Genomic DNA, 22912 nt, shown 5'->3' with positions numbered 1-22912 from the left:
GAAAGGCCGACGACACATTGGACTGAGTGTCCGTCAATCACAGGCAGACAACCATTCGCACTCGCGTGAACAGCGACAGTCACTAAGCAGGAATGGACCACATGCGGACGATACAAAAGCCAGCCTTGTGTACCACTACATTATCAGTGACGGGTGCGTTAAGGTAATCAAGAGGCTAGGCGGTAGGTGAATAGGTAGGTCAGAAGCTAATTGTTGAACAATAGGTTGGTAATAAGGTAACCAGAGAGGCAGAGAGGGTAGGTATGGGAGGTAACTACTAATACCAAATGCTAGCTGTTTGACAATGAGTAAATATAGTATAATGTGCCCAAATGCCGTACGTAGTGTGATATTGATTGTTATCCAGTACCTACTGCTTTGTGCTAACAGAATGTAACGCAACAGCTACTTGAGCTAAATGTCCAACACTGACTGCGGCCACTAAAGCGACTCTTCACCCAGTCCTCATTTTACGGGGCCTGAATCAAAGCCTCCTTTTCCTGTGTGAGGTGTAGGGGGAAGAGGTTAAGTTTGTGCAGTCTTGGTGAGTCTAGCGAGGGGGGCTTTCTCACACAAGATGGAGGATGAAGGGACAAAGGTAGTATTCATTGGCCCAGGAATGGAAAACATTTTTGCCTGAAAACAGAGCGGGTACAACCGGCTGAAATAGTACACAGAGGCTACGAGTAGCCATTCACCTCTTGAGATAAGTCACAGGTCCAAAAGCGTGTTCAATTGAGGGAATACGAATGAACCTCATCTCCTGAATGAAATGAATGATTTGCATGATTGTAGTCCCAGTGAGGACGGCGAACATGTTTAACACGTACCTCAATGACGAGATGATGAGGATTATCAATGATGCAATGCAATTTATTAGAGGCAAGTTAAATTCCCCCAAATTTAAAATCTCAGGATTTCTGTTCCTCATTTTTTGCATTTAGAAATGTTGTTGATTGTATTTTTTTTGCAATAAAAACAACAACTTTTAACAAATTAGACTATTTGTCTCAGAAACCATCCAGCATCATGATGTACTGTACCTGAATGTGGACTCTTAGTGTTTCAGTGAGCTCTGTGCGATTTTGTGAATTTGAAATTTCAAATCAAATTTACCTTTGTAGAACTAAACTTTGGCTCCCCGGGACTCTCAGAGAAGTCAGAAATTAATCAAGCATAACATTAAACCACTACAAATGATTTTTCTGTTGAGGAATGCAAGTAAATAACTATAATTTGACATCTAATTAATAAACAACACTGTGCTTTACTATTTACAGCTGTGGCATAAACCTTACATAGGGTGGCAGTCTAATACAAATGTATTCGATGCACTGCACCTACGCAATCTATATTTTCACAAATAAGGTCAAAATATAGTCTAACATATGATATAGGCTCCCCGCTGGCAAAAAGATTGACTTTCTACTGCCCTGTAAAAATTCTCTGTCTCTTACAGCAGAAATGGACGAGAGGAAGTCAAATTCAAGAAAGACAAATCACATGACGGCCTGTGCCAGCAAGTGTGTTGAAAGGAAGCATCTCAGACACATGACTGTGAAGTGTCCTGCCACAAAAGCTTGGGGCTGACCCGAGCTGACGCTTCTGGAGTGAGGGCGCTGCCTAGAGGAGGAACATATTAATGTTCAGTAAAGTGAACTCACCATGAGGTGTCACTACAGTATCTGACAACAGCACCAAGAGAGTAGCAATACAAGGATATTCATTACAAAAGCTCTAGCTCAGAGGTGGTATTCATTGAACAAAATGTTTATTATTGTTGTTGTCGTTTGCAGTTGTGGAAACCTGTACCACATCACGAAGCTGGTCCTAATATTTCGGTTACTTACAGTAGTATAGTTAGATGAGAGAGTTCAAATAATAGGAATATAGTTTAGTATTTGGGGCAGCACGGAGGAATAGGGCTACATCTACCTCACAGATCAGTGGTTCAGGTTTGAAGGTGCTCTGGCTTCCTCCTACATTTCAAAAACATGTTGGATTTGTAAAAGTCTGTAAATTGTTTGTCTATACAGTATGCGCTCTTCAGTTGGCTGTCGACAAGTCCAGGGCGTACGCTGCTTTTTGCCCAAAGTCAGCTGGGTTAGGCTCCCGCTGACAAAATCTCCAAAACACGTGGGGAAATGTGTTATGGTCCAAAGTAACCAAAGTTGAACTTTTTGTCTCTCATTCCAAAAGGTACTGTATGTTTTCCGCAAGCACAACACTGCTCAGAACCATAAAAAAACCATACCTATGGTGAAGCATGGTGGTGGCAGCATCATGCATCAAGGACTGCTTTTCTTCAGCTGGAACTGGGGCCCTCCACAAAGTGGAGGAAATGATGGGCATTTCCAAATACCAGTCATTGTTAGCACAAAATGTTCTGCGAGAAAGCAAATAACAACAATGTCAGGAAAAGCCTACTATAACAGTTGAACTTCATTTTGGATTAATCAGATGCACTTGAAATGCTGTCAGGTGTGTGCTGACCTCCCCTCCATTTAACATGAGTTTGAATGTGATTTGTGAATTCTGAACAGAGCCACATCCCAGTTATAGTAGGGTGCGCACAATTGTGCAAACACTTGATCTCAGTCTCTTTTTTTTAAATTCCCCTCTCAAAAAAAATTCTTTTCAATTGAGTTGTACAGTTTAGAGGTCACATTAATGGTGGAAATAGTTTTAGAAATAGAAATTCAAGGGTTGAGATGTCATACCTCACGTGTACATTCCAGTGAATGAAACTGCAACTATAATATTTGACCGATAGGCTTACACAGTATTGGATCATGCACAGTAGCTCAAAGCATATCCAGTTTGGTGTAAGCAGCTGCTGTTGTTTATTGACCCTGGCATCTCAACCATCACACCGCGTGCGTGTCCCCGCCCCCTTACAGCAGCATGTAGTTGAAAGAGGAGCTGCTGCTAACGGAACACCGCAAAGCACTGGTCACAGTAGTCTAGATCAACTACAGGGGGTGGAAAAATCTACTATTTTCAGTCATTAAAGATTAGGTCCTACTTATCACAATGCATTGTCTGAAAACTCTGACAGCCAGCCCCGGAATATTGCACCTATTTAAAAATGCAAGAGTCGCGACAAGAGTTGGAGCTGACAGAAGTGTTTTGTCCGGGATTCAGCAAGCTGTTTTTCTGCCCTGTCAGGTCACAGCATCACCTCACGCCCGCAGAGCCCTTCATCACCAGACTGGTCCTGATGTGGATCAAGGACATGCCAAGTAGGTCATCACAGGCCGACACACTTGTGTGGTAATAAATGCACTTCATGTGTTCAAGAATATTAGCCAGACTTAAGTAATTTCACCTGCTGCAAAAGTCACTTATTTGGACCAAGCCTTCCTTGAGGCTACAGTCAGGAAGTACTGAGTGGTTAGTAAGCCATGGATCAACAAAGTCGGATAAAGAAAACACCGTCCTTTATGGGGATACACTTACAGTACTGTATACATCTGTACTAATCAATAGAAATTCATTAATGGGTTAACAGCAGGGTGTGAACTGAACTCCCCCCAAAGTATTACAATCATTATAATAAATGCAAATAAAATAAAGATAATATTTTACTAATAAAACTAATATGCAGAAAATACACAAAGTTGGCAGAAGGACAAAACAAAAAATTGAAGTGACACAAGTTCAGAACTGTATTTCTCTACTAAAATAAAGATGCTCATTACTTTGCTGATCTGACTGACTGGGATGCACTGGGATGCTGTTGACATATGTATTTGTTGTGTGCACGTGCATCTTAAATAGGGATGGGAATTGATTAGAATTTAGCAATTTTGAATCCATTATTGATACTGCTCATCGATCAAATTCCCTTCATTCTCCTAACAATAATATAAGGAAGTAATGAACTAATATAAATGATCTTGTTGTCATGATCATTATACATAAAATTAAGTGACATGATAACACAAAAGATGTTTCTCTATAGTGCTGTGTGATACAACCAAATTTTATATCCATCCATCCATTTTCTACACCGCTTATCCTCACTATGGTCGCGGGTATGCTGGAGCCTATCCCTGCTAACTTTGGGCAGGCAGCCGGGTACACCCTGAACTGGTCACCAGCCAATCGCAGGACACATATAAACAAACAACCATTTGCACTCACATTCACCCCTACGGACAACTTAGATTCTTCAGTTAACCTACCGTGCATGTTTTTGGGATGTGGGAGGAAACCGGAGTACGTCCACACACACTGCAGTATTGAAGTATCAGGTCACAAGTAACCATCATAACAGTAACAGTTGTCTCTTTAGCATGTCAACCCCGCTCCCCACTTTCTAGGCATGACTAATCTATTTGCGAAAAATCCCAATCCAACTGTTACACTGATGTAACAGTTACAGTGACTGTTCCGCGAACGCAGCGGTGTCCAAACTTTTTCCTTCGAAGGCCACATGCAGCAAAATCAATGGATGCAAGTGCCAATTTGGAATTCTTGGCCTTTATTCAACACACTAAAACCAATCCATCACGCAATTACTGTATATATTATAGTTATTTTAAGAGACTGCAATGCCACAGCTTTCTCTTTAAGGTAATAAGGCATTTTTTTTATGATTATGGGGGTGGCTTGCAGCCCTGTATCTCACTAGAACAGTTCCACGCCTGGCAGGCATATCTCCATATTCGGAACCAAAACAAGAGCAATCTGTTGTAAGATGACAATCTTTAAAGCAGTGTTTACTTGACGATCATAATTAATCATTAATGTGACATTTGTTTAGACCTTGACAGAGAGCGGAAAGTGGAGAAAAACATTTGTCTTCTGAAAATGAATTATCTTTATTCCTGAGGCATCATAAAGAATTGTTTTTAAATTATTATTTTAGATGTAAATATAACCCCAATTCCAATTAAGTTGGGACGTTGTGTTACACATGCATAAAAATAGAATACAATGAATTGCAAATCAACCTATATTTAATTGAATACACTACAAAGACCGGATATTTAATGTTGAAACTGATAAACTTTATTGTGTTTAGCAAATAATCACTAACTTGGAATTTTATGGCTGCAACACGTTCCAAAAAAGCTGGGACAGGTGGCAAAAAAGACTGAGAAAGTTGAGGAATGCTCATCAAACACATCCCACAGGTGAACAGGCTAATTGGGAACAGGTGGGTGCCATGATTGGGTATAAAAGGAGCTTCCCTGAATGGCTCAGTCATTCACAAGTAAAGATGGGGCAAGGTTCACCTCTTTGTAAAAAAATGCGTGAGAAAATAGTCAAGCAGTTTAAGGACAATGTTCCTCAATGTACAATTGCAAGGAATTTAGAGATTTCATCATCTACGGTCCATAATATCATTAAAGGATTCAGAGAATCTGGAGGAATCACTGCATGTAAGCGGCAAGGCCGAAAACCAAGATTGAATCCCCATGACCTTCGATCCCTCAGGCGGCACTGCATCAAAAACCGACATCAATGTGTAAAGGATATTGCCACATGGGCTCAGGAACACTTCAGAAAACCAGTGTCAGTAAATACAGTTCGGCGCTACATCCGTAAGTGCAACCTGAAACTCTACTATGCAAAGCAAAAGCCATTTATCAACAACACCCAGAAACGCCGCCGGCTTCTCTGGGCCCGAGCTCATCTAAGATGGACTGATGCAAATTGGAAAAGTGTTCTGTGGTCCGACGAGTCCACATTTCAAATTGTTTTGGAAATTGTGGACGTCGTGTCCTCTGGGCCAAAGAGAAAAAGAACCATCCAGACTGTTATGGACGCAAAGTTCAAAAGCCAGCATCTGTGATGGTATGGGGCTGTGTTAGTGCCAATGGTATGGGTAACTTACACATCTGTGATGGCACCATTAATGCTGAAAGGTACATACAGGTTTTGGAGAAACATGTGCTGCCATCCAAGCAGCGTCTTTTTCATGGACGCCCCTGCTTATTTCAGCAAGACTGCCAAACCACATTCTGCATGTGTTACAACAGCGCGGCTTTGTAGTAAAAGAGTGTGGGTGCTAGACTGGCCTGCCTGCAGTCCCGACCTGTCTCCCATTGAAAATGTGTGGCGCATTATGAAGCGTAAAATACGACAACGGAGACCCCGGAATGTTGAACAGCTGAAGCTGTACATCAAGCAAGAATGGGAAAGAATTCCACCTACAAAGCTTCAACAATTAGTGTCCCTCAGTTCCCAAACGTTTATTGAATGTTGTTAAAAGAAAAGGTGATGTAACACAGTGGTAAACATGACCCTGTCCCAGCTTTTTTGGAATGTGTTGCAGCCATAAAATTCTAAGTAAATGATTATTTGCTGAAAACAATAAAGTTTATCAGTTTGAACATGAAATATCTTGTCTTTGTAGTGTATTCAATTAAATATAGGTCGAACATGATTTGCAAATCATTGTATTCTGTTTTTATTTATGTTAAACACAACGTCCCAACTTCATTGAATTGGGGTTGTAATCGAATAAACGACAAAGACAAGATATTTAATGTGCAAACTGATAAACTTTATTGTTTTTAGCAAATACTCATTTCAATCAATTAATTCCAAGTTAATGATTATTTGCTAAAACCAATAAAGTTGATCAGTTTGCACATTAAATATCTTGTCTTTGTAGTGTATTCAATTAAATATAGGTTGAACATGATTTGCAAATCATTGTATTCTGTTTGTATTTATGTTTAACACAACGTCCCAACTTCATTGGAATTGGGTTTGTATATATATACAGACCCTTTCAAAAAAAATTGAAAATCAGTTTCTTTATTTCCATAATTCCATTCAAAAAGTTAAATTTAAATTAATCTATATTATAGATTCCGGTCCCACAATTTAAACAATTTCAAATATCTATTTGTTTATTTTTTCATAATTTGGGTTTCCGGCTCATAAAACCCATGAAATTAGGAATTCAAAAAGTTACAATACTGTGTAGAAATCACCATTTACTTTACTTTAGTTTTTGTTGAAAAAGAAGAACTTAAGGTCACATTAAATCAATCGAAATATGGTACTTTTTCTGTATATATATATATATATATATATATATTAGGGGTGGGACTTTGTGATAAATTAATTATTACAGACAAATTAATTAGTTGAAAATATTTCTGCATTTTAATCCCATTTTATATTTCAAACAATGTGGAACCTTTGTCAGTGCACTATTTCCTGGTACACTGATTCTCTCTCTGCTCTGCAACCAAAATGGAGGAATTGGATGAAACTACCCGATTGAAGCTTTGATAAGTGCGGTTTTGTGCAAATTGTGCAAAAATGAGTTTTCATTCCACCAAAGCTCTTCAACCCACCGCCATGGGATCCAAGTTTTTAACTGCCACGCAGAAACCATTTAAAGGCAATACTGTTCTAAACAAACTGTCCTAAAATGGCACTTTTTCTTCAGGTCTGTTTAACTTTGACCAGGGATATTTTCTATTAATTTTTTTATAATTTTAAATTCAAATGTATTTTTCCAGAGTTAACAATATTCCTGTCTGCATCAATTATTTGATTCAGTCGTCCATTAAAATCCATTTAAATTAAACAGTGCTGCTTTTTCGCACAAATATTGTTGTACGATTAAAAGGCCTTCAATCGAGATTAATAATACAAAGCTTCTTATTAATTAGATTAATTCTTTTAATCGAGTACCACCCTTTTATATATGTGTGTATATATATATATATATATATATATATATATATATATATCACTTTGTGAGTTGTGATTTTTATGATTGTAACACAGTAAGGAATTAGAATATTACAGAAAAATAGCAAAAATATTTTTAATACATATATTAGTTTTGAATTTGCCTTCTGAAAAGTATTGTCCCATGCGTTTAATACATATGTAGAACATAGTTTGACTTTTTGAACTGAACTACTGAAATAAACATAATGAACATTTATGATGTGCCTGTATATTCTTCACACACACACACAAAAAACATTTGCCCAGTATTTCAGAATCGGTTGTATGTAAAGGTCTACTTATCACGCTCACATTGTTCGGGGTATGCAGGTCACTGCATTCTGTCTATTTTGTTTTGTGTTCGCAGAAGTAGGTTGATGTCCAGTATGGAGGACCTACTTTTCTACACTATCACTGACGGCAAAGAGATGATCCTCCTCTCACAGTTCATATCAGTGAGTCAACATGGACATTCTGTGTATGTACATAAGCACATGTACCCCTGCTGCCGCTTGTGTTTCCAAACACATCTCTGACATTGATGACAGCAAACCTCTGGAGATATTTAAGAGCCGAGTGGCAAATGCAGGAATATGCCTCCAGTTGAAACAAAAGTCATGTGGTCTCAAAGTTTCTTGTGTAACAGGTAGTACTATGTAGTAGCTGTGACCCACAGGTAAAGGATACTAAAACAAACTGGGTTGGTCTTATTTTCCTTTTTAATGGCCATATACCACAAAATTAAAAAGACATTTCATTTAAAGTAACAGTGAATAATATCCTTGCTCAATATTTCTGAACTGGATGCATGTTAGTGCTAATACAGCTTGATATGTTTCCGAGTTGGTCCACCAATATTACACTGCAGCTGTACCATCTCATTTTACAATCAAACCACTATATTTTTTGTACAGTCTGATCTTGTTTTTTTTTTTTGTAGAAGTTTTTCTCGAAGTCTGATCTATGAAATAAACAGGTCACATTATTATTTTTTTAGTGCATGCAAGTGTTTGACCATCCGGCTGTTGTCTTTGTGTAATGCAAGCCAGCCTTTCACTTCATTAATCACATTACATAGAGACCGGACATCTGGTGAACTGTGTCTATAGTAACTTTTTTCCTTAAATGGAACATACTGTATACCTTGGAGAAGTGACCCATGTGTACACAACTGGTTTGTTAGTGCTTTTTGGATGACTGGATGTGTTTGTAGAAGTGACTCAGGTAGAAATAATTAGTAGAACGACCGGTAGTGAATTTGGTGTCAATGTTTGCGCAGTCAGACGTGTGTGTTCTTGTCCCTTTCGATCTGTTGCTGCATAAAGATTGAAACAGTAGAGGGAAAACTCCATGTGCTGTGCAAGCAGATGGAATATTTGCTTGTTTGTAAATCATTATAAATACTATAGCGGGAGTGCCCGGAGAAAACCCCGCAGGCACGGGGAGAACACGCAAACTCCACAAAGGCGGGGCCGGGGATTGAACCTGGGTCCTCAGAACTGTGAGGCTGACGCTCTAACCAGTCGTCCACCGTGCTGCCCCATCTGATATGTATTAAAAAATACGTGTTTAGACCAATTAAGTGGAATTGGATAATTTCCTGCAGCACACCTGATGATCTCTCACAGTACACTAATTTGCACTGATATAGATGCTAGATGATAATTTCTAAACATATGTGACATGTTTGCTGATTTGAGAGTGGGTCAGCTGGTGTCATACATGTGAGGAGTCATACATGTGCTGTCGTTCAAAATAGACACATTTCATATGAAGTTGCTTTCCTGGTTGGCCCTCACGTCCATGTTTCTATATGTGTGTTCTGTGTTTGACATCCATCACAAAAACACCGAAGGGTGCTAGAAATGACCAAATCCTTACTTTTTTTTGTGTGGCTTGTTTATTAACAAGAGGACCCTACTTTGTGTCTGTACAGGCTTTGAGAAAAACAGGTCTATGGACTTCTGACCCTCGGCTGCGTGACTGTATGTGTCAGATTCGGCAATTCACACTTGACTCACTGGGGCCTGTCATGATGGACAAAATGCTCTTCAGAAGGTATTAAAAGCTTCTTGCCTCTGCTGCAATGCACTCACGTGCTCACGAGTGATACGATATACTCAATGAACCCACATTGCTTCTATCACTGCAGCTGCTTTCTTATTTCAACCTGTCAATCATTCAGAGGACAAACATGGCGAAGAAACAAGAATTTGAAAGAATGACTGAAGTCAAGGTGGCACGGTGGTCAACTGGTTAGCATGTCTGCCTCACAGTTCTAAGGATCGGGGTTCACATCCCGGCCTCGCCTGTGTGGAGTTTGTATGTTCTCCCCGTGCCTGCGTAGGTTTTCTCCGGGTACTCCGGTTTCCTCCCACATCCCAAAAACATGCATGGGAGGTTGATTGAAGACTCTAAATTGCCTGTAGGTGTGAATGTGAGTGGGAATGGTTGTTTGTTTCTTTGTGCCCTGCGATTGGCTGGAACCAGTTCAGGGTGTACCCCGCCTCCTGCCCACAGTTAGCTGGGATAGGCGCCAGCATGCCTGCAACCCGCGTGAGGATAAGCGGTACAGAAAATGGATGGATGGATGGATGGATGGAGTGAAGTCAAGCGTCTTTCTAGATTTTGATGCTGATATTTAGAAAGTGCTTTGGTGCTTATGCTATTTGAGTTGCAGACACCGACAGAGACTGGCATTTTAGAGGTGACAGCTGTCACCAGGCACTTTTCACATGCACACATGCAAGCAAAGAGCTGCAGCACGAAGACAGAGTGCCTTCGAGAACTGTGAAAGACTGAGCTCCATTACCTAAGGAAGCTCAACAGTTCCTTGCTCTAACAGATTGTTTCCTAACAAATGGAAAGGCTTGTTTATGTTACAGAGTTCTGTTTTCTTACTTGTGTGTGTGTGTGTGTGTGTGTGTGTGTGTGTGTGTGTGTGTGTGTGTGTGTGTGTGTGTGTGTGTGTGTGTGTGTGTGTGTGTGTGTGTGTGTGTGTGTGTGTGTGTGTGTGTGTGTGTGTGTGTGTGTGTGTGTGTGTGTGTGTGTGTGTGTGTGTGGCGGCCGACTGGTTAGAGCGTCAGCCTCACAGTTCTGAGGTGCGGGGTTCAATCCCCGTCCCCGCCTGTGTGGAGTTTGCATGTTCTCCCCGTGCCTGCGTGGGTTTTCTCCGGGCACTCCGGTTTCCTCCCACATCCCAAAAACATGCATTAATTGGAGACTCTAAATTGCCCGTAGGCATGACTGTGAGTGCGAATGGTTGTTTGTTTCTATGTGCCCTGCGATTGGCTGGCAACCAGTTCAGGGTGTACCCCGCCTCCTGCCCGATGACAGCTGGGATAGGCTCCAGCACGCCCGCGACCCTAGTGAGAGAAGCGGCTCAGAAAATGGATGGATGGATGGTGTGTGTGTGTGTGTGTGTGTGAGAGAGAGAGAGAGAGAGGTATCCACTTTTTTTTTTGAAAATGACCCATATGAATAATTCAAACCCTCTCTACTTTCTACTTCTGGTACCCTGATGCTAGAGTCTGATTGGACTAGTGATGGCTGCAGATATTTTGGGGGGGGGGGGGGGCTGAGTTCAGTTGTTACTGCAAATTTGAAGGGTCCCTTGGAGGCAGATACTGGAGATGGTGGAAGACAAAATGTGATAATTCTTCTTTTTTTACACGTCTGAGGGTTGTATATTTCGTAGACAGCGCATCTGCGGCGGGGCGCAAATACTGCCGTATCCTGATTTGCGAGTGTTTGCCAATTTGGCAGACCAGTCTGCACCAAACTGGGCGTTCCAGCTCAGCAAGGTTGTGTCTTTGAACATGTACCTGGCGGAGTGACAATTTGATGGTAGAAAGTCGATCTAAATTCACGCCTGATCAGTAAAAATTTTGGCGCAAGGTAAACCGCTGGTCTAACACGATGTTGGTGAAATTGATCGGGGCACAGGCAAACAGATACTGAGATTTACAGTAAGTCACCAGCATTTATCACCAGCTCATTTTGTATTTAATGAGGGTGCCCACACCCATTTTCTGTTGCCACACCGGCCGAGAGCGGTGACATGAATCGTCCTTTCCGCAGAGATGTCTCTGTCGAGACTGTCATTGCACCGCATTTAAAGGGAATAACAGGAGCCGTTTTGATTGGCTGTAAACCCTGCCACAGTGGCGCAGTCCGCCCACCTGCAGATATGCCAGGCTGCGCTGGTTTACGAAATTAGCAACACCGCTCTAACCCTTCCCCTGGTGCACAGTTGCGCCACCCGCTGCGCAGGATTTACGCCGTTCACAAAATAGAACCCCGTGTGTTTTGTGTTTGTTTTTTTTAAATTACAAATCTATCATCTTCCCGCAGGTGTGTGGGTAACAACATCATGCTGCTGACTAAGGCCTTCCGAAAAATGTTCATCGTCCCAGACTTTCAAGTGTTCACTCAGAAGATTAATGAAATATACGACAGTGCACTACAGCAAGATGGAGGACAAGTAACAGATGTTCCTGTTTCCAATACAGTATTTACTAATGTGGTACCTTGACTTACAAGTTTAATTTGTTCCATAACCAAGCTTGTAACATCAAATCAATATTCTACATTCAAATGAATTGAAATGGCATTAAGCCCCCAATCATAACGAAAACATTTTGTCCACCCTGTCCAGCTCACCAATCAAAACTGAGCATTTTATACTTTGTAAAGGCCGCTTTTAATACAGCTGTCATATGAAAAAAAACACGCAAGGGTACCTAATGTTGTGGCTGGTGAACATATTGTGCAGACAGAGTGCATTGGATATCTTCCAGGAGGGCGCACTTCATTGTTCCTATCTTCATGCAGGTAGCTGATTACATTCCTCAACTTGCAAAATTCAGCCCTCACCTTTGGGGCGCGTCTCTGTGCACCATTGATGGACAAAGGTATGCATCTTATTAGAAATGCATGCGTCCATTCTGTCATCATCCAGCATTTGCACCATCTCAGCTCTTCCATCCTTCTCCATTTACCTGCCCATGCCGCGCAGACACTCAGTGGGTGACACCAAGGTTCCCTTCTGTCTGCAGTCGTGTATCAAGCCGCTGGAGTACGCCATCGCTGTTCACGAGCTCGGTGGCGAGCACGTCCACCGATTTGTGGGCAAAGAACCCAGTGGATTCAGGTTCAATAAACTGTCACTGAGTGAGGAAGGTGAACAAGATTCTATTATTTCTTGAAAAAGTAGACTACATACACAACTCAATTCACTTGAATCCACCATGGTACAGGTTGGAGTGGTAGAACCAGATCTGGCTTTTGTTTCCATTGTGTTTCGATACGGATATAGCGTAAGGTTTCATGAGCAGCGAGGCTGCTCATGAAATTAAGAAAAAGTAGACTGACGCAGTAAACCAAGGACAGAAGTTGAGGATATCACTATTTGTTCTTTCCCCTCAGCATGTAAAGTTGTTTCTTTGTTTGGGAAAATGATATTTTTGTTTTTCCCAATTATTTCCTGCTGAGGCACAGACTTTACAGTTCTCTTTCACATGTTGCAGTGCATTTAGGTCCACCCTCTAGGTACTGCACTGTGAAAGAGCAAGACAAAAAGTGGGAGAGTGCAGATCTGGTATTTTGGTATACCTGACAACTTTGAACAATGTAAACACACAAACAAAAAATCATACTGTACCAAACAGTACAAACCAACAATGGACCCAACCAGGTGCTAAATCTTCGACTTAGCGTGATCTTGAACTATTACATGACATTTGAAGCATGCTTTCAATAAGTGGTTGTGAAGTACTTCTTTTCGTCACAGGAATATAACGGCGGGGGGCGGACTTGTGATAACGTGTTCTTGTTTCTTGTGCAGATAAGCCCCACAACCCAATGGTGAATGCCGGAGCTATCGTTATCAGCTCTTTAATAAAGGTAAATACTGCACGCCTCTCACCATGACCGCATGCTGTGGTCTTTATTTTAGAAGAAACAGCCTCTGGTTTGTACAGTAAAGTACATATTGTAATAAATGGCAGGAAAGATACAGTTAGCATGGATACTAAAAATAAAATGCAAATTTTCACTCAACTTTGGAACCCATGACTTTTTGGTGAGAATCTGGATAAAGGTGTACAAACAGAACACGTAATTTTCACAATTTCATATCACTATTGCATCAATGGAACCGCCCACCACCCAGAAGCATACCCACCAGTGTTAAACCTGAACGAGTTCAATGAACGAAATTTCATGAACTAGTTCATAATTTGTGCAAACGTTAATTGAACTTAGTTCATTTCTGCATGATGAACATAAGTGAGAACGCGCTCATTCTGGCGTCAAAGAACGGTTTTAGAACGAAATTTCATTTTCATTCAAGGGTGCCAGGACTTATAAGGGACTTCCAGGACAAACCCGCATACAAACCTTCATATGTTGGCGGGTAAACGCTGTATTTGGCAACCGATTAAGTGCGACCACGGCCGCCATTCATGGCGAGAATGCGAGGTGCGTACTGGGACACTGCGTAAATGAGAGTGAATGTGTTCTTACGTGTTCTTTTCTACAGTACATAATTGTAAAAATGTATTGATAGGAAAATTATTTAAATCAGAATGCTTTCGGTAAAACTCTATGATTACACTGTCATGATATGGAATTTATTTTGTTTTGTAATAGAAGAATATAGATATCAATATTTCGTTAATACTCAGTTACTTAGCCAGAGCTGCGAGGAATGCAGAGTTATCATTGTCCTTTCACCATTCCTGCCATACTGTGTTGCATGTTTTTGTTTGCACATTAAGGACAAAAGTCCTGTTTATCTTTTAATTCTTAATTTTAAAAAGACCATTTTAGCAACACGTTTTTCCTTATGTTTTTGAGATTGTAGGGTGCAAGCTGCACCTGACTGCTAGTGTGGACTGTATGGGTGGCAAAAATGGGAAAATGAAATGCCAGTATTTAAAGGGTGGCCGCTGACTCCTGTGTTAGGCACTGTTGGTGGGTGGGGCCCCCATGCTCCGGGGGTGATGGGGGCGGTGGCAGCGGTGGGGCTCATTGGGTGGAGGGACGTGGGGGGCGGTGGTCCGGTGCCCGTGCCCCTCCCATTGGGACTGGTCGGGGCGCTTCGGTCGGGCCCGGGATCTCCCTGGGTCCTGGGGGGTCGGTGCCGTCCCCCTGGATGGCTCCCCTGTTGGACGGGCTCGCTGACTTGCCACCCGCCCCCTCCGCCCCCCCCCTCCGTTGTGGGTGGAGGGGGGCCAGGCTCACCCTTCCTCGATGTGCCGGCTCAGCATCTCCGTGCACTGGTTGACTAACAAGCATGTATCACGTGTTCATTCACTTTGATAGAAACACTATAGACTTTAATTACTTGTGCTGGGATCACTAATAACAGCAAAGGTTATACTAACATATCAACTCACAGGTTCTTACAGGTGTTTAGACACTAAAAAGGAATCCCACCGCACCACTCGACAGTAGCACTGCCTTGCTCATTTTCCCACATCCTGTTCTGCCCTTTTCTGTCCTCTCTTATCTTGTTCTCTTGGTCAGTTATTGCATGTCCTCACAGGGTGTCCCCTCCCCCCAATCTACAAATGACTGTTGTAATGTTACTTGTGTTCAAATAGCTACACTGTCTCACTATTGTTCTGCTGTGGTTTTAACCCCTCGTCCCCTTGTCCATTCTGCCCCTCGGTCTGTCCCCTAAAATCCTTTTCTGTCCGGCTGCATTTTCAATAAACATCAGAATAATGTAAAAAATAATAATAATAAGCAGAGGGACTATTTCAAACTGCCGTTGCACAGCAAAACTGTTCCAGCACAAAGACATACAGATCCACCATTCTGCAAGGCCATGCAGCTGAGCAGGACCGGTATACAAAAACAACAACAAAAAATAACTATGAATTAGTTTATTTTTGGAACATGAAAGTAGTTCAAAATTTTGAATTATGAACTATGCACTGAACTAGTTCCTTTTTGGAACTGTGAACTGAACTTTGAAATAGTTCGCATAGAACATGAACTTTCCCAACAGCGGTACCCACAATCTGTTTGTCATCTTCCATTAACCACGAAGTAGTCTGCTACATAATTAAGACTAAACAGAGGAGCAAAGGCAAATATGGCATGCTGCATCTTTTAGATCAACAGTTTGGCCTTGGATCTGCTAATTTTACTGACTGACATTTCAATAGTCAAAAAAGGTCATAATAGAATTGTGATCCAATCCAATTATGACATATCATTTATTAACTTATTAGGACAAAACAAAGAGCAAATGTTAGAAAGGTTTCATTCATTACCGTCTGTGTGCATAGAAATCACGAAATCATCAATTTTAAGAAAGATGGGAATGTTTTATGAGTGTAACGAGAGAGCATGTGATCATCCAGAAAATTTCAGAAAAGCACTCTGGCTGACCTAATTCAGCTGACCTAATTGTGCATGTAAAACAGATTTCTCAACCAAAACTCTCAACCAAACTCATGTTATTTGTATTTAGTCTGTCCACTGGTCTGTCGGTGGGTACAGATGTCACCGTGTGACACGATGGACGTCAAACTTGCCCTTAGCACAGACAAATATGGTGTGCGTGCGTGCTCCACTCGCTGAATTTGGCTTTACTTTCACAGCTGACTCAAGTAAACCTTTGGGTCAGCTGCGAAGGAGGGGCAGTGAGAGGGATGTGAGGGTAGGCGTGTGTGTTCTTCTGACCAATCAGAGCATCCACAGGAGTAGGTGTGTCACGCACTCTTGCTGCTTGACACTTATTAACTTGCTTGACACTATATTGGGCGAGGAGATACCGTTAAGTGGTTGTACAATTAAGGCGTCATGGGATAGAGAAAAAGTGCGCGTTCTACTTATGCACCATGATTTTAGCTCCAATAATACATACACACACATATATATATATATATATATATATATATATATATATATATATATATATATATATATGTATGTGTGCGTGTGTTTTTTCCCCACTGCTAGACACTATATTTGGCGAGGAGGTACCGTTAAGTGGTATATATATATATATATATATATATATACCACTTAACGGTACCTCCAATCAGTAAATATATATATATATATATATATATATATATATATATATATATACACCACTTAACGGTACCTCCTCGCCAAATATAGTGTCAAGCAGTGTGGAAAAAACACACGCACACACACATATATGTGTGTGTGTGTGTGTATATATATATATATGTGTGTGTGTATATATATATATATATATATATATATATATATATATATATATATATAAGAGAGTACGCTATCGCTGACCCGTTTTGGCTGGCACACTGGCCAAAAGTCTTCTTTTTAGTTTAAATTGGCTTACTTTAACCAGGATCTCTCGCTGCATGATGGCAGAGGTCCTTTTTTGCTATAAAATATGGAAATCCACGCTGACTATTTAGCCCCTAATCAGCTGTAAGTGGCTAGTTCTTGTTATTCATCTGTCACGATGTGTTAAATAAATCTTGCACAACCATCCGATTCATCTGCTGCGGTTGCAGTCTGTCCTGAACACCCGTGCAGATCCCCACGGCAATAGGATGCCTAGTTCATTATCATCTCAGCAGCGAGTAGGGCTCCGTGATGCACGTGATCTGGTACAACTTGGTACAACGTGAGCTTAAACTGCGCATATGTGCATGTGCAGTAAGTCAAAATGGCGGCGGAAGTAAACAAAGCATTGCAGCGCTTGTCAGAATAAAATACCTACTTTGAGTCGTTCGTAGCATATATATATATATATATATATATATATAGAGAGAGAGAGAGAGAGAGAGAGAGAGAGAGAGAGAGAGAGAGAGAGAGAGAGAGGGGGGGGGGTACGGAATCATAGAAAATGGACAACTGTAACATTTAAATGTCAAACTCATACAATCAGTGAAATATCACGATTTAGATTTTTAAACTTCTGCAGTGTTTACACGCATCATGACATAATGTGACAAGTCAAAGTACTCAAACACTGCCATCTGTAGGGCTGATAGACATCCATCTTGCTACAGAACATCACAAAGTTGTCACGTTTGTCTTCTTTTTTACAGCCTAAATCAAATAAAGCAGAGAGGTTCGACTATGTGAGTACTTTTTTTTTCATTTCAAATATAGACTTATTTCCAATTTCCACAATGACATCTCCTGCACATTGTTTGCAGGTAATGGAGTTTTTGAAGCGTGCAGCCGGAGCAGAGTATGTTGGCTTCAGCAATGCAACGTGAGTATAAGAAGCTGCAACCATCCATTTTCTTCCGCTTATCCGAGGTTGGGTCGCGGTGGCAGTAGCTTTAGCAGGGATGCCCAGACTTGCCTCTCCCCAGCCACTTCATCCAGCTCTTCCGGGGGGATCCCGAGGCGTTCCTAGGCCAGCCGAAGGACATAGTCTCGCCAGCGTGTCATGGGTCGTCCCCGGGGTCTCCCCCCGGTGGGACGTGCCCGGAACACCTCACCAGGGAGGCGTCCAGGAGACATCCTAAACAGATCCCCGAACCACCTCGTCTGGCTCCTCTCAATGCGGAGGAGCGGCGGCTCTACTCTGAGCCCCTCCCGGATGACCGAGCATCTCACCCTATCTCTAAGGGAGAGTCCGGACACCCTGCGTAGGAAACTCATTTTGGCCGCTTGTATGCGGGATCTCGTTCTTTCGGTCACGACCCACAGCTCGTGACCATAGGTGAGGGTAGAATTGTAGATCGACCGGTAAATCGAGAGCTTCGCCTTCCGGCTTAGCTCCTTCTTTACCACAACGGAGTGATACAAAGTCCGCATCACTGCAGACGCTGCACCGATCCGCCTGTCGATCTCCTGTTCCATTCTTCCCTCACTCTGAATCAGAATCAGAATCATCTTTATTTGCCAAGTATGTCCAAAACACACAAGGAATTTTTCGCGTCCAGGCAAGGGAAACCTATGTCCATTTATTTTGTTCGTCATAGGGGTTTTGGAGCTATGCTTTATCTGGTCCCTCACCTAGGACCTGTTTGCCATGGGTAACGATTATTTTATTTTATTTTATTCATAGCTGTAATGTGCTCACAGGTTCCAGTCGGAGAGGGAGACAGGCGATAGGAATTATGCACTTGGTTATTACCTCAAGGAAAAAAAGGTAAGTTTGGTTCGTGTGTAGGTTTTGTTTCTGAATAAATACTGTTACTCATGTTTTTAGTAAGTGACAATGAAGTCTGTCTGATGTATGAATGTTTCACTTATAGTGCTTCCCTGAGAATGCTGACATGATTGCTGCCCTTGACTTCTACTTCCAGGTGAGGACCTTTGTGACTCATCGGGGTCATTTTCGTGACTGGGATAAATATGGCATGGCATGTGGCGTAACGTTGTACAGAGGCAGGTTAGATCCGGTGTTGCTAATTTCGTGGACCAGTGCACCCCAGCCCATCAAAGAGGGCCGTTTGCGCTGCTGTGGGCATGAGCACAGCCTATTTCAATCCTGTCCAATCAAAGTGGCTCCTGTCATACCCTTTAAATGCGCATGCTTGTCAAGCACTGACAGTCTTTGACTTTGCAGAAGAAGAAACAGATTTTCTCGGGTCCATGAGGTCGAAGCACGCAAAGTACATTATTATACAGAACTGCAAGCAGACCTCCACGGGGGAATGATTAAGGTGGCTTTGGGGGAGATCACAGATCTGTGCCGTGAAGTGGGCACTTGGAGAACGCCCCCCACTCCCGATCGTTCATGTGCTCCCTGTGCTGGCCAATGGGAGGAGTTTTTTAAATATAATAGTAATAATAATAATAATAATAATAATAATGCATTCAATTAATTGATTTCTATTGTGAGTCGGAGGGTTTGATGGCCTCTGTTCATCACATATTTACGAATGGATACGTCTTGCATCTACCACAAATGTCCGCGGAGCTCAGAATCTGTCTGTCTTTTCCCCGATCAAATTCACCAAAATCGCATTAGACCAGCGGTCAAGGGTGCGCCGAAAGTTGGACATGGTCTGATGTAAAATCAGTACGTTTCTTTAGTCTTTAATGACTGAGTTCTTTCCATCCCAGCTGTGCTCCATAGAGATGACATGTGAGTCGGGCAGCGTCATGGCTGCCACACTGGCCAATGGAGGCATTTGTCCAATCACCGGCGACCGCGTGCTGAGCACAGAGGCGGTTCGGAACACGCTGAGTCTCATGCATTCCTGCGGGATGTATGACTTCTCCGGACAGTTCGCCTTCCATGTGAGTCATTCTTTGAAAGGGGTCGCCTACAACTTCGTTGAAATTGTTTATTTCCATCAGATAGAGGTAAGCGATACTTGGTTTGTTTTTTCTTTCCAGGTGGGTTTGCCCGCCAAATCTGGGGTTTCAGGTGCCGTGCTCCTGGTGGTGCCCAATGTCATGGGCATGATGTGCTGGTCTCCTTCTTTGGATCGCATCGGGAACAGCGTGCGTGGCATTCACTTCTGCCAGGTACATTGCAGTTTTACTGATTGGCCTTGAGTTGATTCCAAGAATGATCATAAACGTTTGTGATTTACTAGGAGCTGGTGTCTCATTTTAACTTCCACCATTACGACAACCTGCGACACTTCACTAAGAAGCATGACCCCAGAAGAAGCTTAGATGATGAGCCAGTGAGTTCAGAGCTAAGTTGCATCCAGTCTCAAAACGTCATCATCATATTTACCTCTCCATCCTTTAGAACAAGTCAGTCGTAAACTTGATGTTTGCGGCCTACAGCGGCGACATTTCTGCTCTGAGGAGGTATCAGTCAAGTTCTTGATATAACAAAGAACACGTTTTTTTGTGTCAGAAGTGATTCCAAAATTGTATTTCAAAAACTGTGAACTGTATAGTATTTGCTAATTACTAAGCTTCAGATGTTTTATATACCTATCTATCTTTTTATTGGCAAACAAAGTCAGTGTATTTGTCCCATCTCTTCTTGAATTGCAGGTTTGCTCTTTCAACTTTGGACATGGAGCAGAGAGACTACGACTCTCGTACAGCGCTCCACATCGCTGCATCAGAAGGTGACTCTCTTTTAGTCCATCCAGCCATTTTCTATACCACTCGTCCGCATTTGGACCAAGGGTAACTGGAGCCTTTTACAGGGGACTCCAGGCGAGAGACTGGGTACACCCTGGACTTGTCGCCAGACAATTTCGGTTTCTTTTAGTTGACTCTTCTTTTTCCTTTTTTCTTTTCTTGTATGTATACTCTAACTATGATATTATCGTATGTTTTCTTTTAGGTCATGTAGACGCTGTGATCTTCCTGACTGAGGAATGTAAAGTGAATCCTTTCATCAAAGACAGGTAGCCAGTTTACAATTTACAATGTACTTTGGTAAGATACTTTATATAAGAGATACCAAAAAGGTTTTGTCTCAAAGTACAGTAGAACAGTCTTTCTAATATCTGCCCTGGTGTTTTTTTTTGGCAGATGGGGAAACACGCCACTGGATGACGCCAGGCAGTTTGGCCATCACGTCATCGCCACCATCCTGCAACAGTACCAGCATGTGTATACTGATGCTGAGTCATCGGGCAACAAAGAGGAGCAAAAGACCACCATGGACTCACTGAAGAGCATCAACTGAGGGATCAGAAGAGGTTCAGATGGAAAGTAAAGCACTTGAGAGGCACAAAAGGAAACAGGGTGACTTCGACAAGTGATTAACGTAGCATTTTAGATCTAGTTAAGATAATGTACGCACGAACACTCACTTGTCACAATATTAGGTACCCCTCCACAATCTATTGAGATGCAATAAAAACTTGGTGACGTATTGGTTAGCATGTGACTCCCTCAGTCAGGAGATCCAGGTTCCAATATCTGTCGGAACATCTCTTGTGGGATGATTTCATGTTCTCCTGGTACTTTCTGCATCCCAAAAACATGCTTTTTTTTTCGTTTTGTGGGTGGGAAGGCTTATATGTGCCCTGCAATTGGTTCGGCTCCATCTCACCGGTAACACGAAGGACAGGCAGTATAGTAAATGGATGCCTGGACTAAAAGATCTTCTGTTACAAAGGTTGTTTTGTCTATGTTTCAACATTATGTTTAATATTGTAGTTTTTAGTGTTGTAAATGTATACTTTACAATATTAAGATCAGTGATTCTCATCTGGTGGGTCAGGACCTAGAAATAGGTCACGGACAGCTAGTAAAAAAAATTACATGGGGTTCTTGATTGTATACTGACATGATGTTTCGAGTGTACAAATGGCACACAATGAAGTAGTTTGCACAGTGGCGTAAAAAGTATGTACCTCCTCACACAGCACAAGAAGGTACGCTCAGTTAGCACCTTACATACCATTTTTCATTAATTTTTTTTTTTTTCATCCAAATAGTTACTGTAATGACTTGACTACTGTGTTAGTGTAGATTTGTGATAGACTACAGTGTTCTGATTTATGTGTAAATTTTGTGCGAAAGCAAAAAACTGATTCCAGTGTAATATTTAAAGTACCCCAGTTTGGACTTGCCTTTTATTTGGAAAATAACACTATTTTGACACAGCTGCACAAAAATAAACATTGTTTTGGGTTTAGGACTTTCATTAAAAGGAGGTCAGTGGCAAGATCTAAGTACAATTCTGTTGCGGTGTAATTGAGATACTTTTCCTACACTATTTTTTACATTGTAATCATTTTCATCCTCGGTTTCTTAATAAAGTGCTCTGAGAGGCACTTTGGAATTGTAAGCATGTGTAGTTCTGTTTTTAAATATATAATATACATGTTTTCAAGGGCTATTTTTACAAAGCGTATTTTATTTTTCTTAACTTTGATCAAAGTGGGTCACGACTTGGCAAGAATAAGAAAATACGGGAACAGCGGTGGCAACAGTTGAAAACCACTGATTTAGATTATATATAGCTACATGACAATAAAATATCCAAGTATAATGCAAGATACAAACATAACAATGAACATATTAAATCAATAACTGACAGTACCTTGTCATTGAATGTCAGTAGTCTTGTTTTTCATCCAATTACATGAAAATGCGCAAGTATAACTGATGTGTTAATTATATTAATATATAAGTATATTAATGCTACGCAATGTTAGACTTCATAATACTGCTCAATATTGTAAGGCCCTGTACTGTGGAGTATTTAATTCCATGTGTGATCTAACATGTTAAGACATTATCATCTGTATATAGTTGTAGTGGCTATTTATATTTCAATAGCAAGAAAAGGCCTATTCCT

General features: G+C 41.5%; 1 protein-coding gene and 1 long non-coding RNA gene across 5 annotated transcripts; one reads left to right on the top strand and one right to left on the bottom strand.

Moving 5' to 3' along the window:
• Window positions 1–2: 2 nt before the first annotated feature.
• LOC133488090 (uncharacterized) lies at window positions 3–4594 on the bottom strand. Its single transcript, XR_009791555.1, has 3 exons — window positions 4188–4594; window positions 2255–2386; window positions 3–1623 (listed from the first exon to the last, which is right to left on the bottom strand). It is a non-coding gene; the product is annotated as an uncharacterized LOC133488090 (long non-coding RNA).
• Window positions 2923–22450, top strand: LOC133488067 (glutaminase kidney isoform, mitochondrial-like). 4 transcript variants are annotated; one of them, XM_061795512.1, is made up of 18 exons: window positions 2926–3242; window positions 8078–8162; window positions 9644–9765; window positions 12061–12190; window positions 12541–12620; window positions 12725–12888; window positions 13553–13611; window positions 17772–17804; window positions 17883–17941; window positions 18763–18829; window positions 18936–18986; window positions 19750–19926; window positions 20026–20157; window positions 20229–20321; window positions 20390–20451; window positions 20644–20720; window positions 20942–21005; window positions 21133–22450. In XM_061795512.1, the coding sequence occupies exons 1-18, from the start codon at window positions 3034–3036 to the stop codon at window positions 21287–21289; spliced, it is 1821 nt and encodes a 606-aa protein (XP_061651496.1). In that variant the 5' UTR covers window positions 2926–3033; the 3' UTR covers window positions 21290–22450. The 4 variants fall into 4 exon arrangements, with proteins under 4 accessions (XP_061651505.1, XP_061651496.1, XP_061651487.1 ...); XM_061795503.1 differs by having other exon boundaries at window positions 8075–8162; XM_061795521.1 differs by lacking the exons at window positions 20942–21005; window positions 21133–22450 and adding an exon at window positions 20802–20935 and having other exon boundaries at window positions 2923–3242; window positions 8075–8162.
• The last annotated feature ends 462 nt before the right edge of the window (window positions 22451–22912 follow it).

This window comes from Phyllopteryx taeniolatus, chromosome 1 (genome assembly GCF_024500385.1).
Source record: "Phyllopteryx taeniolatus isolate TA_2022b chromosome 1, UOR_Ptae_1.2, whole genome shotgun sequence".
Classification (NCBI taxonomy): Eukaryota; Metazoa; Chordata; class Actinopteri; order Syngnathiformes; family Syngnathidae; genus Phyllopteryx; species Phyllopteryx taeniolatus.
Note: the sequence above shows the minus strand (reverse complement) of the source record. Positions and strands in the feature narration are given on the sequence as shown.

Excerpts from the sequence above, each read along its gene's own strand:
- LOC133488067 (XM_061795503.1), top strand. The coding sequence starts at position 3,034 with ATGCATTGTCTGAAAACTCTGACAGCCAGCCCCGGAATATTGCACCTA. Across the intron at positions 9,766-12,060 it reads GACAAAATGCTCTTCAGAAG|GTGTGTGGGTAACAACATCA; the intron begins GTATTAAAAGCT and ends ATCTTCCCGCAG. Across the intron at positions 12,621-12,724 it reads TGCACCATTGATGGACAAAG|ACACTCAGTGGGTGACACCA; the intron begins GTATGCATCTTA and ends CATGCCGCGCAG.